Here is a 17851-nt window from a genome sequence, read left to right as displayed (position 1 = left end):
CACAAGACTGAATTTGGTGCTTCAGGTCGAGAGGTGAAGCTGTTAGGACATTTAGGGCCGATTTCCAGGACTAAGATTAAGTTTAGTCCTGGCACATTCAAGTAAACTTTAAAACTCTGCTTGGTATCATATCCTGTAAACTACACAGATGTCTGCTTTCGATATCTGTTTCTTATGACGCATGACTCCAAGCACATCATATTGTTAGGCAAACCAGAAGGGTGTGCCCACAGTTTAAATATAGAGTTTCAAAGTCTACATTAGAGCAAACAATAACTGATAGCTTGAAGGAGAGACAATACATTGTGAGGGAGTCTGAAATATGAGCCTCACCACTGGGTTATGAGATTCAAACCACACTACTGAACAAGATGGACACTACGCTCACAGGTAATGAAAATATCTTAACAGAAGTGATCACTGTAAATAATTTTCAAAAGTAGTTGAAGGTCAGATGTTGACATGTCACTGCTTCCAATCAATTGTATTTCTTTCTTTTTTTAATCTCAAAACTACTTATCCACGTCTCTTCCAGACAAATAGAGATGGGATGGCGGGAGAAGCAGAGAAACTGGAGCTTTTCCTCTTTTCGATTCCAGCTTGAGCATCCCCGTCATCCCTTATTATTTGGTATGAACAAATTGAGGTCATTTATTTGGAATTGACTCAGAAGAAATACATCGGTCTTGACCTAGTGCCATAGACACCAAAATTGTTATTCCCCTAGCCATATTGATACATATGGTCATTATTGCTGCCCATTTTTCTAAAATGTTGATTAAACCTTCCTTCAGTTCACATACAATACATCATAGAAGTAAGGTGTAAACTTGATGCTTAATCTCAAGCGAAGGTAAACAGATGGCGAGGAGGCTGGATTTAGGCAGGGGGGGGGGGGGGGTGCAGTCCTACTCTTCGGTGCGTGAGGCCTCAAGAAAGGGTAGGTGGCTCTCATCTAAACATCTACGATCTCTATCTCCCCTTCTCTGTATGAACCTGAATAGTTTTATACCGACCATGCAAGTAAAGCATGAATAGACAAATCTTCAAAGCATTCCAGAGGAGAGGGAGGAGGTTGATGCTCTTGTGACAGGAGCCTCAGGAGGACCCACCCATCTGGTCCAGCTGAGGGTAAACAAACCAAACTATTCATTGCTCAACCTCATGGACGCCACGATGCATCACTTTACAATGCAATCAGAAAGTATTCAGACCCCTTGACTTTCCACATTGTTACAGCATTATTCTAAAATTGATAAAATATTTGTTTTGTTTCTCATCTACACACAATACCCCATAATGACAAAGAGCAAACAGGTTTATAAAATGTGTGCAAAAAAATGGGGTACGACAGTAGTTAATAGTATTCAGACCATTTGCTCTGAGACTCGAAATTGAGCTCAGGTGTATCCTGTTTCCATTTATCATCCTTGAGATGTTTCTACAACTTGATTGGAGTCCACCTGTGGTAGATTCTATTGATTGGACATGATTTGGAAAGGCACACACACAGAGTTGACAGTGCATGTCGGAGCAAATACCAAGCCATTATGTCGAAGAAATTGTCCATAGAGCTCCAAGATAGGATTGTGTCGAGGCACAGCTCTGGGAAAGGGTACCAAACAATGTCTGCAGCATTGAAGGTCCCCAAGAACACAGTTGCCTCTAGTGATGCAACAATTACATTTTTGGGCCGATACCTGATATTTTCCATGCCAAAAAAAACGATCCTGATACCTGGTATTTAAAATTTTGGCGAACTTAAACATTTTAGTACAGTTAAATAGTTAACAGACACACACACTGACGCAGCGGTTTAAGGCACTGCATCTCAGTGCAAGAGGCGTCACTACAGTCCCTGGTTTGAATCCATGCTGTATCACATCCGGCCATGAACGGGAGTCCCATAGGGCGGCGCACAATTGGCCCTGCGTCGTCCGAGTTTGACAGGGTAGGCCGTCATTGTAAATAAGAATTTGTTCTTAATCTGACTTGCCTAGTTAAATAAAGGTTACACACATACTAACCAAAAAGTTATTTTGTTGGCATTTACACATGTTCCCATTACCAGCAAAACATAATCAAAACCCATTTCTTTCACTTACTTTGTGCTGTTTTGTTGTTCATTTGTTCAGTCGTTTTATTCTCAACCAGGATTTCTATGGAACGCTGTTTGGGTCTTTGCGTGTCAAAAAATACACACGTCAAATAGTGTTATTTGACGTGTTTATTTTTTGACACACAAAGACCCAAATAAGCTTGACCAATCAGGACCTGAATATGACTGCACAATAATATAATGCATTCAAAAAAATGTACGTAGTTAGTACACATTGATTACACTATCACTCATATGTCACAATGATTCATCGATACGTATGCTATGATGCTGGTAAAGTTGTCTCGCACACCTACAGTGCTGGTCATAAAAAAAGCTAGCTATCTCATGGATGCAAACAGTGTTCTTCCCCAAAAACATAGCAAAATGACAATCTGTTTCAGTAGCTATAGTTAGCTAGCTAACTATATAACTAGGTGTCATCATATAAAATAACCCTAATTTATAAGACATTTCTTATTTGATTAATGGTGGTCTGACCCACTGTCACGCCCTGACCATAGAGAGCTGTTTATTCTCTATGTTGGTTAGGTCGGGGTGTGATTAACGCTGCATCTTGGTCCAATCATTATGACGAACGTGACAGAAGATCCCACCACAAACGGACCAAGCAGCGTGGCCAGGAGGAGCAGGTATCCTGGGCCTGGGAGGATATCCAGGAGGTAAAGACATCCTGGACTTGGGAGGAGATAATGGCAGGAGACGAAAGCCTTCCATGGAAGCAGAAGCAAGCGGTGAAGGAAGGACAACGACGACACCGGGGTTCGCGGCCACGACAGAAGCCCGAGAGGCAGCCTCAAAAAAATAATTGAGGGTGGCACACGGAGTGGTCGGCGAGTCTGAGAGCGAAGAGGAATATTGAGACTGAGCGACGAGTATTGTGAGATAGTTGAGGGGAGTGATGAGGTAGAGTGGATGGTTTGGTGTCTGGAGCAAGACAGTCGCCGTGAGGATCGTGGGACCAGTCAGGCACCATGTTTTGCGGAGATACACAATGTGTCTCCAGTGCGCATCCACAGCCCAGTGCGTTCTGTGCCAGCTCCTCGCACTTGCCTTGCGAAAGTGAGCATCCAGCCAGGACGGGTTGTGCCGGCTCAGCACTCCTGGTCTCCAGTACGTCACCTCGGTCCAGGATATGCTGCGCCGGCTCTACGCACTGTGTCACCAGTGCGCCTTCACGGCCCAGTGCGTCCTGTGCCAACGCCCCGCACTTGCCGGGCTAAAATGAGCATCCAGCCAGGACGGGTTGTGTCAGCTCTACGCTCTAGACCTCCAGTGCACCTCCACAGTCCAGTACGTCCTGTGCCTCCTCCCCGCACTCGTCCTGAGGTGCGTGTCATCAGCCCGGTGCCACTGTACCGGTCCCACACATCAGGCCTCCAGTGCGCCTCCACAGTCCAGTACGTCCTGTGCCTCCTCCCCGCACTCGCCCTGAGGTGCGTGTCATCAGCCCGGTGCCACCTGTACCGGTCCCACGCATCAGGCCTCCAATGCGCCTCCACAGTCCAGAGCTTCCGGCGACAGTTCCCAATCCAGAGCTTCCGCCGACAGTTCCCAGTCCAGAGCTTCCGGCGACAGTTCCCAATTCAGAGCTTCCGGCGACAGTTCCCAGTCCAGAGCTTCCGCCGACAGTTCCCAGTCCAGAGCCTCCGGTGACGATCTGCGGTCTGGAGCCTCTGGCGATGGTCTGCGGTCCGGAGTCCCCGGCGACGAACCATGGTCCGGAGTCCCCGGCGACGAACCACGGTCCGGAGTCCCCGGCGACGATCTACGGTCCGGAGTCCTCGGCGACGATCTACGGTCCGGTTCCTCCGATGACGTGTCCACGAGCGGAGTGGGTACTTCGCCCCGCACCGGAGCCGCCCCCGACGGTAGATGCCCACTCGGACCCTCCCCTATTGAGTCAGGTTTTGCGGTCTGAGTCCGCACCTTTGGGGGGGGGGGGGGGGGTGGTACTGTCATGCTCTGACCATAGAGAGCTGTTTATTCTCTATGTTGGTTAGGTCGGGTGTGATTAATGGTGGGTTATCTAGGGGAATTGTATGTCTATGTTGGCCTGGTGTGGTTCCCAATCAGAGGCAGCTGTTTATCGTTGTCTCTGATTGGGGATCATATTTAGGTAGCCATTTCCCCATTGTGTTTTGTGGGATTTTGTCTAGGTATAGTTGCCTGCGAACACTATTTTGAGCTTCACGTTTCGTTTGTTCACTTTATTGTTTTTGTTATTTGAGTTCTCTTCCTAATAAAAGGGATGGAAACATACCACGCTGCATCTTGGTCCAATCATTATGACGAACGTGACACCCATCTATGTTTTAGCTAGCCACAATGATTAGCAACAATAGTGGATAGTATGTAATTGACAGTGATGCAAATAGTAAACTTGTCGTCATTGAATACATCATGCTAAACGAGGTTGGAATGTTGTTTCATAAAATCAACAAAAGACAATGATTTGTTAATTTGACAAAAATCTGTTAAAATCACACTGGATGTATTAGACTTTAGAATTGCATTGGGGGCATACTTATTTCACTGTACAGCCTTACCTATGGATTGTGGGTCAATGACATGGGGTATCAGTCTACTCAGTGACACCTAGAGAACATTAGCATCGTAGCTCTTAATGCGGGACTCTGAAACTGTAAATTGAAAACTATTCCTGAGGAAAAACAATACTGCGTGGATGTTTGAGGCTGATAACTGAGGACGTTGGGGAAAATATATCTTGGGTAGTGAGTAGACTGAAACCCCATTTCATTGATCCCCAATCAGTAGGCAAAGCTGTACAGTGCAATAGGAATGTCATACATACAATAGGCTGACTGGGGAGGTGATTTCACACAATCTAGCGATAAGAGCTACAACGCTAATATTTCCGTAAACTCTTCAGTTGTATTCTGTGGGTGTCACCGCGTAGACTGATACCCCATTTCATTGCTTCACATTCCAACCGTGTTTAACATCGTCTAGTCTAAATATGGCATGATTCCACCAATTGTAACCTTCTGCATCACTTTCAAAGAGGTACTTTTATTTTGAAAGCAAACCGCAAATTCCACTATTGTGTCTAATCCTTATTGTGGCTAGCTTCATAACACATAACCCGGTCCGGTCGAGTGTCACTAACCAGATGAAGCTAGCTGGCTGCTAATAACATTAGCTTTAGGCAACAGAGTTAAGTAGCTGGCTAGCTATTTATTTTCATGAACTGAAGTTCAATTTCAATAGGCGAACAACAAGTGGCTACCTAGCTAATATCGGCATGCACGTCAGCTTTGACATCGGCGATAAACTAGACATCGGGCCGATACCGAGATCGTAGTAGATCGAAAGTAGATCGACGATGGCTAGAAGACCGGTGACGCCGACCGCCGAACGCCGCCCGAACAAGGAGAGGAACCGACTTCGGTGGAAGTCGTGACAGTGAAATAGTGGCCCACTCCTCTCCAATGGCTGTGCAAAGTTGCTGGATATTGGTGGGAACTGGAACACGCTGTCGTACCCCTCGATCCAGACCATCCCAAACATGCTCAATGGGTGACATGTCTGCGTATGCAGGCCATGGAACAACTGGGACATTGTCAGCTTCCAGGAATTGTGTACAGGTCCTTGCAACATGGGACCGTGCATCATCTTGCTAAAACATGAGGTGATGGCGGCGGATGAATGGCAGAGCAATGGGCCTCAAGATCTCGTCACATAATCTGTGAATTCAAAATTGCCATCGATAAAATGTAATTGTGTTCATTGTCCGTAGTTTATGCCTGCCCATACTACACTCCGCAAAAAAAGAAATGTCCTCACTGTCAACTGTGTAAATTTTCAGCAAACTAAACGTGTAAATATTTGTATGAACATAAAAAGATTCAACAACTGAAACATAAACTCAACAAGTTCCAGACATGTGACTAACAGAAATGGAATAATGTGTCCCTGAACAAAGGGGGGGTCAAAATCAAAAGTAACAGTCAATATCTGGTGTGGCCACCAGCTGCATTAAATACTGCAGTGCATCTCCTCCTCATGGACTACACCAGATTTGCCAGTTCTTGCTGTGAGATGTTACCCCACTCTTCCACCATGGCATCTGCAAATTCCCAGACATTTCTGGTGGGAATGGCCCTAGCACTCACCCTCCGACCAATAGGTCCCAGACGTGCTCAATGGGATTGAGATCCGGGCTCTTCGCTGGCCATGGCAGAACACTGACATTCCTGACTTGCAGGAAATCACGCACAGAACAAGCAGCATGGCTGGTGGCATTGTCATGCTGGAGGGTCATGTCAGGATGAGACTGCAGGATGGGTATTACATGAGGGAGAAGGATGTCTTCCCTGTAACGCACAGCGTTGAATTTGCCTGCAATGACAACAAGCTCAGTCCGATGATGCTGTAACACACCGCCCCAGACCATGACGGACCCTCCACCTCCAAGTTGATCCCGCTCCAGAGTACAGACCTCGGTGTAACGCTCAGTCCTTCGACGATAAACACGAATCCGACCATCACCCCTGGTGAGACAAAACCGTGACTCGTCAGTGAAGAGCACTTTTTACCAGTCCTGTCTGGTCCAGCGACGGTGGATTTGTGCCCATAGGAGACGTTGTTGCCGGTGATGTCTGGTGAGGACCTGCCTTACAACAGGCCTACAAGCCCTCAGTCCAGCCTCTCTCAGCCTATTGAGGATAGTCTGAGCACTGATGGAGGGATTGTGCATTTCTGGTGTAACTCGGGCAGTTGTTGTTGCCATCCTGTACCTGTCCCGCAGGTGTGATGTTCGGATGTACAGATCCTGTGCAGGTGTTGTTACATGTGGTCTGCCACTGCGAGGACGGTCAGCTGTCCGTCCTGTCTCCCTGTAGCGCTGTCTTAGGCGTCTCACAGTATGGACATTGCAATTTATTGTCCTGGCCACATCTGCAGTCTTCATGCCTCCTTGCAGCATGCCTAAGGGACGTTCACGCAGATGAGCAGGGATCCTGGGCATCTTTCTTTTGGTGTTTTTCAGAGTCAGTAGAAAGGCCTCTTTAGTGTCCTAAGTTTTCATAACTGTGACCTTAATTGCCTACAGTCTGTAAGCAGTTAGTGTCTTTTAAAATATATATATATTTTAAATTTCACCTTTATTTAACCAGGTAGGCCAGTTGAGAACAAGTTCTCATTTACAACTGCGAGCTGGCCAAGATAAAGCAAAGCACTGCGACAAAAACAGAGTTACACATGGGATAAACAAACGTACAGTCAAAAACAAAATAGAAAAATCTATATATAGTGTGCAAATGTAGTAAGATTAGGGAGGTAAGGCAATAAATAGGCCGTAGTGGCAAAATAATTACAATTTAGCATTGCCACTGGAGTGATAAATGTGTAGATGAGGATGTGCAAGTAGAGAAACTGGGTGCAGAAGAGCAAAAATAAATAATTTGTAGAATGAGGTAGTTGGGTGGGCTATTTACAGATGGGCTGTGTACAGGTGCAGTGATCGGTAAGCTGCTCTGACAGCTGATGCTTAAAGTTAGTGAGGGAGATATGAGTCTCCAGCTTCAGTGATTTTTGCAATTCGTTCCAGTCATTGGCAGCAGAGAACTGGAAGGAAAGGCGGCCAAATGAGATGTTGGCTTTGGGGATTACCAGTGAAATATACCTGCTGGAGTGCGTGCTATGGGTGGGTGTTGCTATGGTTACCATTGAGCTGAGATAAGGTGGGGCTTTACCTAGCAAGTGGGTGGAGCCAGTGGGTTTGGCGACAAATGTGAAGCGAGGGCCAGCCAATGAGAGCACACAGGTCGCAGTGGTGGGTAGTATATGGGGTTTTGGTGACAAAACAGATGGCACTGTGAGACTGCATCCAATTTGCTGAGTAGAGTGTTGGAGGCTATTTTGTAAATGACATCGCCGAAGTCAAGGATCGGTAGGATAGTCAGTTTTACGAGGCTTTGTTGTGAAATAAGAAGCAGATTCTAGATGTAATTTTGGATTGGAGATGCTTAATGTGAGTCTGGAAGGAGAGTTTACAGTCTAACCAGACACCTAGGTATTTATAGTTGTCCACATATTCTAAGTCAGAACCATCCAGAGCAGTGATGCTAGTCGGGTGGGTGCGGGCAGCGATCGGTTGAAAAGCATGCATTTAGTTTTACTAGCATTTAAGAGCAGTTGGAGGACACGGAAGGAGTGTTGTATGGCATTGAAGCTCATCTGGAGGTTAGTTAACACAGTGTCCAAAGAAGGGCCAGAATACAGAATGGTGTCGTCTGCGTAGAGGTGGATCAGAGAATCACCAGCAGCAAGAGCGACATCATTGATATATACAGAGAAAAGAGTCGGCCTGAGAATTGAACCCTGTGGCACCCCCATAGAGACTGCAAGAGGTCCGGACAACAGGCCCTCAGATTTGACACACTGAACTCTGAGAAGTAGTTGGTGAACCAGGCGAGGCAGTCATTTGAGAAACCAAGGCTGTTGAGTCTGCCGATAAGAATGTGGTGATTGACAGAGTCGAAAGCCTTGGCCAGGTCGATGAATGCGGCTGCACAGTACTGTCTTTTATCGATGGTGGTTATGATATCGTTTAGGACCTTGAGCGTGGCTGAGGTGCATCCATGACCAGCTCGGAAACCAGATTGTATAGTGGAGAAGGTACGATGGGATTCGAAATGGTCGGTGATCTGTTCATTAACTTGGCTTTCAAAGACTTTAGAAAGGCATGGATATAGGTCTATAACAGTTTGGGTCTAGAGTGTCTGCCCCTTTGAAGAGGGGGATGACCGCGGCAGCTTTCCAATCTTCAGGGATCTCAGACGATACGAAAAAGGTTGAACAGGCTTGTAATAGGGGTTGCAACAATTGGAGGATCATTTTAGAAAGAGAAGGTCCAGATCGTCTAGCCCAGCTGATTTGTAGGGGTCCAGATTTTGCAGCTCTTTCAGAACATCAGCTATCTGGATTTTGGTGAAGGAGAAGCGGGGGGGCTTGGGCAAGTTGCTGCGGGGGGTGCAGAGCTGTTGGCCGGGGTAGGGGTAGGTGGAAAGCAAGGCCAGCCGTAGAAAAATGCTTATTGAAATTCTTGATTATCGTGGAATCAGTGGTGACAGTGTTTCCTAGCTTCAGTGCAGTGGGCAGCTGGGAGGAGGTGCTCTTACTCTCCATGGACTTTAGTGTCCCAGAACTTTTGGGAGTTTGTGCTACAGGATGCACATTTCTGTTTGAAAAAGCTAGCCTTTGCTTTCCTAACTGCCTGTGTATATTGGTTCCTGACTTCCCTGAAAAGTTGTATATCGTGGGGGCTATTCGATGCTAATGCAAAACGCCACAGGATGTTTTTGTGCTGGTCAAGGGCAGTCAAGTCTGGAGTGAAGCAAGGGCTATATCTGTTCTTAGTTTAAAAAAAATTGAATGGGGCATGCTTATTTAAGATGGTGAGGAAAGCACTTTTAAAGAATAACCACGCATCCTCTACTGACGGGATGAGGTCAATATCCTTCCAGGATACCCGGGCCAGGTCGATTAGAAAGGCCTACTCGCTGAAGTGTTTTAGGGAGCGTTTGACAGTGATGAGGGGTGGTTGTTTCACAGCGGAACCATTACGGACGCAGGCAATGAGGCAGTGATCGGTGAGATCCTGGTTGAAGACAGCAGAGGTGTATTTGGAGGGCAGGTTGGTCAGGATAAAATCTATGAGGGTGCCCGTGTTTATGGATTTGGGTTGTACCTGATAGGTTCCTTGATAATTTGTGTGAGATTGAGGGCATCTAGCTTAGATTGTAGGTCGGCTGGGGTGTTAAGCACATCCCAGTTTAGGTCACCTAACAGTACGAACTCTGAAGATAAATGGGGGGCATCAATATGCATATGTAGTCCAGGGCACAACTGGGGGCTGAGGGGGGTCTATAGCAAGCGGCAACAGTGAGAGACTTATTTCTGGAAAGGTAGATTTTTAGAAGTAGAAGCTCGAACTGTTTGGGCACAGACCTGGATACAGAACTCTGCAGGCCATCTCTGCAGTAGATAGAACTGCCAAAGAGGGCGGGGTTGCCAACTTGGCGGAAAATGTTGTAGCCAGGATTCAGACACGGCTAGGACATCAGGGTTGGTGGAGTGTGCTAAAGCAGTGAATAAAACAAACTTAGGGAGGAGGCTTCTGATGTTAACATGCATGAAACCAATGCTTTTACGGTTACAGAAGTCAACAAATGATAGCGCCTGGGGAATAGGTGTGGTACTTGGGTCTACAGGGCCTGGATTAACCTCTACATCACCAGAGGAACAGAGGAGTAGGATAAGGGTATGGCTAAAGGCTATAAGAACTGGTCATCTAGTGCGTTGGGAACAGAAAATAAAAGGAGCAGATTTCTGGGCGTGGTAGAATAGAGTCAGGGTATAATGTGCAGACAAGTGTATGGTGGGTTGTGAGTACAGTTGAGGTAAACCTAGGCGTTGAGTGACGATGAGAGGTTTCGTCTCTGGTGGGACCAGTTAAGCAAGGTGAGGTCTCCGCATCTGTGGGAGGTGGGACAAAAGAGCTATCTAAGGCAAGGTGGGTGGGACTGAGGGCTCTACAGTGAAATAAAACAATATGGACTAGCTGAGACAGCAGTAGACATGGCATATTGACATTAGAGTGAGGCATATTGACATCAGAGAGAGGCATAAAGCAGTCACAGGTGTTGATCAGGAGAGCTAAGACAACAACGGGTAAATGGCGATGAATGGGCAGAGCGGGTACATAGAGGACCTGAGTTCGAGGCTGGGGCCGACAGATAAACAAAATGAGGTATAATTTTATTGAAACAGTACAGGGGCCATCAGCTGTGTAGCCGGGTGATCATAGGGTCCAAAGAACAGCAATAGGTGAGTCAGGGAGCCATTCAGTAGTCAGTACTACGCTAGGTGAGTGGGAGACACGGCGCTTAGAAAGCTAGCGGGCCAGGGCAAGAAGATGCATCTTCGGCGTCATCGCAACGGAAAAGCCCGTTGCGACCACGTCGGCAGACCAGTCGTGATGGATCGGCGGGGCTCCGTGTCGGCAACAAAGGGTCCAGGCCAATTGACAAAAGAGGTATTGTAGCCCATGAAATTAGCTGGAATATGGGCCTAGCTCGTGGCTAGCTCAAGGTGGTCTTAACGACCATTCCACAGGTGCATGTTCATTCATTGTTCATGGTTCATTGAACAAGCATGGGAAACAGTGTTTAAACCCTTTACAATTAAGATCTGTGAAGTTATTTGGATTTTTACGAATTATCTTTGAAAGACAGGGTCCTGAAAAAGGGGCGTTTCTGTTTTTGCTGAGTTTATAACCCCACCGTCACCATGGGCCACTCTGTTCACAATATTGACATCAGCAAACCGCTCTCCCATACAACGCTTACACGTGGTCTGCGGTTGTGAGGCTGGTTGGATGTACTGCCAAATTCTCTAAAACTACATTGGTCTCCAAGGGCAGAGAAAGGAACATTAAATTCTCTGCCAACAGCTCTGGTGGACATTCCTGCAGTCAGCATGCCAATTGCATGCTCCTCAACTTGAGACATGGCATTGTATTGTGTGACAAAACTGCACATTTTTGAGTGGCCTTGTGTAATGCTCATGCTGTTTAATCAGCTTCTTGACATGCCACACCTGTCAGGTGGATGGATATGAAATGCTCACCAACAGGGATGTAAACAAATTTGTGCACCAAATCTGAAAGAAATACGCTTTTTGTGCATATGGAACATTTCTGGGATCTTTTACGTCACTTTACATGTTGCGTTTATTTTGTCAGTATTGTAAAGGCTACATAACTGCACTGAAAACTACATAACTGCACTGAAAACCCAAAATGATATCCAAGAAAAGTTTTAAAGACCGATTTATTAGGGATGAAATATGTTTGTCTGCTTACAATTATCCTTCAAAAATCTTCAGCATAATTACTTGACTCATGAATAATTTGCATTTCAGGTCATGTGCTTGATGATTAGTAGTTGTTTACCTCATTGGGAGGATCTTTAGTGTCACAGAAAGCATCTGTAAAAGCTTTTAAAAAAGCATGTGTAAGACAAACCGCTAACAAAATGAAATCCTGGAGAACATCACAATCTCGCCTATTCTATGGAAATTTTATTTGATTGTCATCTTGACTCACCAGATTAAAATTAAAATTAGCTGTAATTCTAGTTTTTATCAAAGGAATAGTTAAGCATTGGTAGCGTAATTGTATCAGATGAAGCACATCCACGTGAGAAACTGACAATTGATCGACCCATAGGCTCCGCGCACTGTACAGTTTGTTGCGTTCATCTCTCCAATTCCCAGAGAAGCCAACCCGTGAACATTGAGCAACAGCATGCGTTACTTGTGCGACTATTTTCCTTGTGCTACCAGGATGAATGTGGATAAATAATAATTTGAGAAACGACAAGCTGTCCAGGGAGATAAGACGCTCAACGTTGATACCTGTGAGAGCTATGAGTGGAGAGGTAACGAAAAGGATTCGAGAAAGACATGGATTAAAAAACTTCAAGCAGAGATGGAGTGAGTAGATTACATGCATTTATAGGCTAAGAAGTTTTAAACATGTTCGCATTGAGAATGAATGACTGATTGTATGACAAGGTTTGTAAAAATGTAAGTACCTTCACTGAAAAGTGGCTTCAATCAAGTCACTACTCGCGTTCCGACGGTGCCAACAGCAGGTTTCCATCGACCAGTTTATTCGACAAAAGCAACGTCGCAACAATTTTTTTTATTTGCGCCATGTGTAATGGAAACCGCAGATGACACATTTTCTTAAGATCAACAACAATTGTATATCAGTTAGACGGGTCGATTTTTCTTGTCGAACTTATCTTTGCGACAAAAATGGAAACGGTGTGTATTTTTTATTGAACCTTAATTTTAACTAACAATTTAAGGTACACGGGGATGGTGATGTCAAAACGTAACTATGAAGCGCCACTCCACCCACATGTAGAACTATTTCGAAATGTCTGCCTACTAAATGTATTTTTCAACTATAAAAATGATTATTTGCAGGATCCTTGTCCTGTTATTTAACAATGGCGGAATTACTTTGTGTGATTGGTTGGAAGCAGGTTTCACCATCTAATTATTTCAGGTCTACAGGAGTGGAAGTTTCATAATGGCACAGACCGTGGCGATATGTTGGCACATGGGAATTAGAACATGTCAAATGTTAGTAAATTCTTGCATTTTATCCATGAAGGCTTTTGAGGGCTACCTGAGACATAGCTGGGAGGGCATGCAGGCCTGTCTTCAATGTATTAATGCATGGAAACGCTTCAACCACATTTTTATTTTGACACTAGGTTTTCTGAAGGTGTTTATTTCCTACAACCACGTTCCAACCACCGTTTTTACATGAGTACAGTCATACCAGGAGACGGGACGTTTCGCTACAATTTTACAAATGCAGACAATTTCGTCAACATGGTGGATTCTTTGTTGGTTAAATTGCTAGAAATGGCAGTGAAAACGCCTTTATGCGCAAATATTGATATAATAACTATCATATTGAAGTAAACGTGGAGTCAGCTGTTGGTCCTTTTGATCGTAGGAAGTGGAGATAAAATACGACAAAGTATGTAGACACCTGCTTGTCGAACATCAGTCACTGATGTTGGGCGATTAGGCCTGTCACAGTCGTGTTCCAATTCATCCCAAAGGTGTTCGATGGGGTTGAAGTCAGGGCTCTGTGCAGGCCAGTCAAGTTCTTTCACACCGTTCGACCACCATTTCAGTATGGACCTCGCTTTGTGCACGGGGGCATTGTCATTCTGAAACAGGAAAGGGCCTTCCCCAAACCGTTGCCACAAAGTTGGAAGCAAAGAATCTTCTAGAATGTCATTGTATGATGTAGCACTGGAACTAAGGGCCTAGCCCGACCCATGAAAACAGCCCCAGACCATTATTCATCCTCCAAACTTTTAGTTGGCACTATGCAGTCGGGCAGGTAGCGTTCTCCTAGCATCCACCAAACCCAGATTTGTCCATCGGACTGACAGATTGTGAAGCGTGATTCATCATATCGGGGGTTCCCGAGTGGCGCAGCGGTTTAAGGCACTGCATCTTAGTGCAAGAGGCGGCACTACAGTCCCTGGTTCGAATCCAGACTGTTTCACATCCGGCCATGATTGGAAGTCCCATAGGGCGGCCAGTGTCATCCGGGTTTGGCTGGGATAGGCCGCCATTGTAAATAATAATTTGTTCTTAACCTTTTATTTAACGAGACAAGTCAGCTAAATAAAATCATTCCAGAGAACAGACCGAGTTATGTGTTGTGATGCTAGCCACAATAAGGATTAGTCACAATTGTGGAATTTGCGGTTTGCCTTCAAAATAAGTGTCAGTGATGCAAATTATAAAAGAATATGCCATGCTTTTATTCTGAAAGCTAACCGCAAAGTCCACTTGTGGCTAATCCTTATTGTTGCTAACTTCAGATGGATCCGACCACAATTAATCAAACAAGAACTGTCTTATAAATTAAGGTAATTTTAGATGACACCTAGCTATATAGTTAGCTAGCTAACTATAGCTACTGAAACAGATTGTTGTGTTACACGTCAAATAGTGTTATTTTGACGTATCTTTTTTGACACGCAAAGACCCAAACGGCATTCCATAGAAATCCAGGTTGAGAATGAAATGAACAAAACAGCACAGAAAGTAAGTTGAAGAAATAGGTTTTGATTATGTTTTACTGGTAATGGGGACATGCGTAAATGCCAACAAAATAACTTTTTGGGTAGTGTGGTGTGTGACCTTTTTATATTAACTAGGCAAGTCAGTTAAGAACAAATGCTTATTTACAATGACGTCCTGGATGACGCTGGGCCAATTGTGCGCCGCCCTATGGGACTCCCAATCACGGCCGGATGTGATACAGCCTGGATTCAAACCAGGGACTGTTGTGACGCCTCTTGCACTGAGATGCAGTGCCTTAGACCGCTGCATGTGTGTAACTATTTAACTGTACTAGAATGCTTAAAAGGCCACAAAAATATCAGTATAGTTATTTTGGGCAAGGAAAATATTGGATATCGGTATCGGCCAAAAATGTCATCGGTTCATCACTAGTCATGATAGTACATTTCTGAAACCGCAGAACAGAGAGAGAGAGAGAGAGAGAGAGAGAGAGAGAGAGAGAGAGAGAGAGAGAGAGAGAGAGAGAGAGAGAGAGAGAGAGAGAGAGAGAGAGAGAGAGAGAGAGAGAGAGAGAGAGAGAGAGAGAGAGAGAGAGAGAGAGAGAGAGAGAGAGAGAGAGAGAGAGAGAGAGAGAGAGAGAGAGAGAGAGAGAGAGAGAGAGAGAGAGAGAGAGAGAGAGAGAGAGAGAGAGAGAGAGAGAGAGAGAGAGAGAGAGAGAGAGAGAGAGAGAGAGAGAGAGAGAGAGAGAGAGAGAGAGAGAGAGAGAGAGAGAGAGAGAGAGAGAGAGAGAGAGAGAGAGAGAGAGAGAGAGAGAGAGAGAGAGAGAGAGAGAGAGAGAGAGAGAGAGAGAGAGAGAGAGAGAGAGAGAGAGAGAGAGAGAGAGAGAGAGAGAGAGAGAGAGAGAGAGAGAGAGAGAGAGAGAGAGAGAGAGAGAGAGAGAGAGAGAGAGAGACTACCAATCCCTAATTGAGTTGAGGCTTGCTGGCTTCCAAGAGAAGATGATGTAACATGTTATGTAACCTGAAGGGCAGGCAGCACACCCTGTGATAGAGAATGACTTCTTTACACCTACGCAGTATGTAAGCCTTGCTGTTCTCATGTTCTTCTAGCTGCCCTGCTATGCTACGGGCATCGGGCATCTGGCATTGACATCAGCCATTGAATGAATGCTTCCTTTGAAATTAAAGCTGCTATACTGCCCTTGTTGTGTCACTTCCAATGGCAGCATCCAAGCTCAAGAATAGCTGATGCTCAATTCTTGATGGCTGACGCGTCATTAATTGCGTATTGTGAATTCAAATAATGATAAATTAAGTTGATTTGTTCCATATACACTTGTTATTTTACAAAAATGTATGATGTCAAATAGCTACTAGCTAGCAGACACTTGCTAGCTACATTTGTATAATTGTTTTATGCTTTTGAATGTTTGTTATACTAGCTGTTTAGTATTTTATAATCTTTATTTGACGAAAATGCTGCTAGCGATACGTGGTACCGCAATGTGCGAGCGACAAACTGGACAGTACTTTTCCTGAATGAATGTTCATTGATACATCAGTTTTTTTTAGTGGTGTCTGCTCTGCTAGAAATTTGAACAGTTGAAACATTAACAGGGTATGGTACAAAGGGTTAACTCCTCTGAGACATGATTTTACTGTAATAATGTGTTTCGGTGTCCATATGACCTATTTCTTTATTTTTTCTTTATTTATTCTGTTGTACCAATCCTCAAATGCAAATTGACAGTCGAAACCGCTTGTCAGAGACTACGAAGTGATCATCTTTTTTTCCCATATTTTTTTGTTGTGATAGGGAGGGGCTTGGTGTGTATGTAACCATAGAGAAAGAGGTAACGCAAGAGGTTTCACTCTCGCCAAAATCTGTCCAAAGTAAACCCAATACATTTCTATGCGCTTATTTTGAAACTAAGCTTGCCTTCCCGCTTTTGGGACAATGACTCCTATCTTTACACCATGCCCAAACCGGTTGGGCGCACCATCTTGCGCAAATTGATTTTGTCCCCCCACACCAAACGCGATCACGACACTCAGGTTGAAATATCAAAAACAAACTGAACCAATTATATTAATTTGGGGACAGGTTGAAAAGCATAAAATATTTATGGCAATTCAGCTAGCTAGCTTGCAGTTGCTAGCTAATTAGTTCTATTTAGCTAGCTTGCTGTTGCTTGCTAATTTGTCCTGGGATATAAACGTTGAGTTGTTATTTTACCTGAAATGCACCAAGTCCTCTACTCTGTCAATTAATCCACACATAAAATGGTCAACCAAATTGTTCCTAGTCATCTCCTCCTTCCAGTCTTTAAATTTCTTTTTTGACTTTATATGGCGATTGGCAACTAACTTTCATATGGTGTATTACCACTACCGACCGACCTCAGTTCATCTTTCAGTCACCCACGTGGGTATAACCAATGAGGAGATGGCACGTGCCATCTGCTTCTATAAACCAATGAGGAGATGGGAGAGGCAGTACTTGTACCGGGTTCAGCGTCAAAAATAGAACTGACTTATATTTTAGCGCTTGGCAACGCAGATGCAATGATTGAATAACATGCATGTGTACATTTATTTGGCGCACGCAAGCATTGCATGTGCATCTCGTCATTATAATACTGATCTCTGGTGTAACCTGGAAGGTGCACAGAGAGAGCTAACAAGATGGAAAAGACATGAGAACAATCGTACATAAACGCTCATAAAAATACAAAAAAACCTTGATTCTGTGTTACAGGCATTTTTTAATATAGTGCAAAAACATACATTCAAATTAATCAAATTTGATTTATTTCCCAGCCCTAGCTGAACTGTGCATGTTTTGTCCTCTTGTTTCCACAGTGCTAAACCATAATGGTGAGCATGGAAATTAAATTGGACACATGTTCAGTCGTTTTGGTTGACTGCAACACTGTAGTGTCCGTTAATGGCTTCACTGTTACACACACACTAGGTAATGTCATTGGTGGACAATTTATCAACTGGCAAACCATGTGGTCATTTTGGCCATAAGCCAACCTATGTATTGCTCTGGACAGTTTTGTTGGTTCAGTATGTT

The 17851-nt window shown here is 44.6% G+C and overlaps 1 protein-coding gene across 5 annotated transcripts in view; it reads left to right on the top strand.

The window, feature by feature from the left end:
* Positions 1-244: 244 nt before the first annotated feature.
* LOC139542068 (DENN domain-containing protein 2D-like) overlaps positions 245-17851 on the top strand; it is a 39012-nt gene continuing 21405 nt past the window's right edge. Inside the window, exon 1 of one of the 5 annotated variants that reach the window (XM_071347075.1) lies at positions 245-390. In XM_071347075.1, coding sequence (XP_071203176.1) covers positions 372-390 — 19 coding nt within the window. In that variant the 5' untranslated portion in view covers positions 245-371. Of the gene's footprint in view, positions 391-12138; positions 12641-12852; positions 12977-15803; positions 15849-17851 lie in introns of those variants that run through there. The other 4 variants (XM_071347076.1, XM_071347072.1, XM_071347073.1 and 1 more) reach the window with 4 other exon arrangements.

Source organism: Salvelinus alpinus, chromosome 17 (genome assembly GCF_045679555.1).
Source record: "Salvelinus alpinus chromosome 17, SLU_Salpinus.1, whole genome shotgun sequence".
Taxonomy (NCBI): Eukaryota; Metazoa; Chordata; class Actinopteri; order Salmoniformes; family Salmonidae; genus Salvelinus; species Salvelinus alpinus.
Note: the sequence above shows the minus strand (reverse complement) of the source record. Positions and strands in the feature narration are given on the sequence as shown.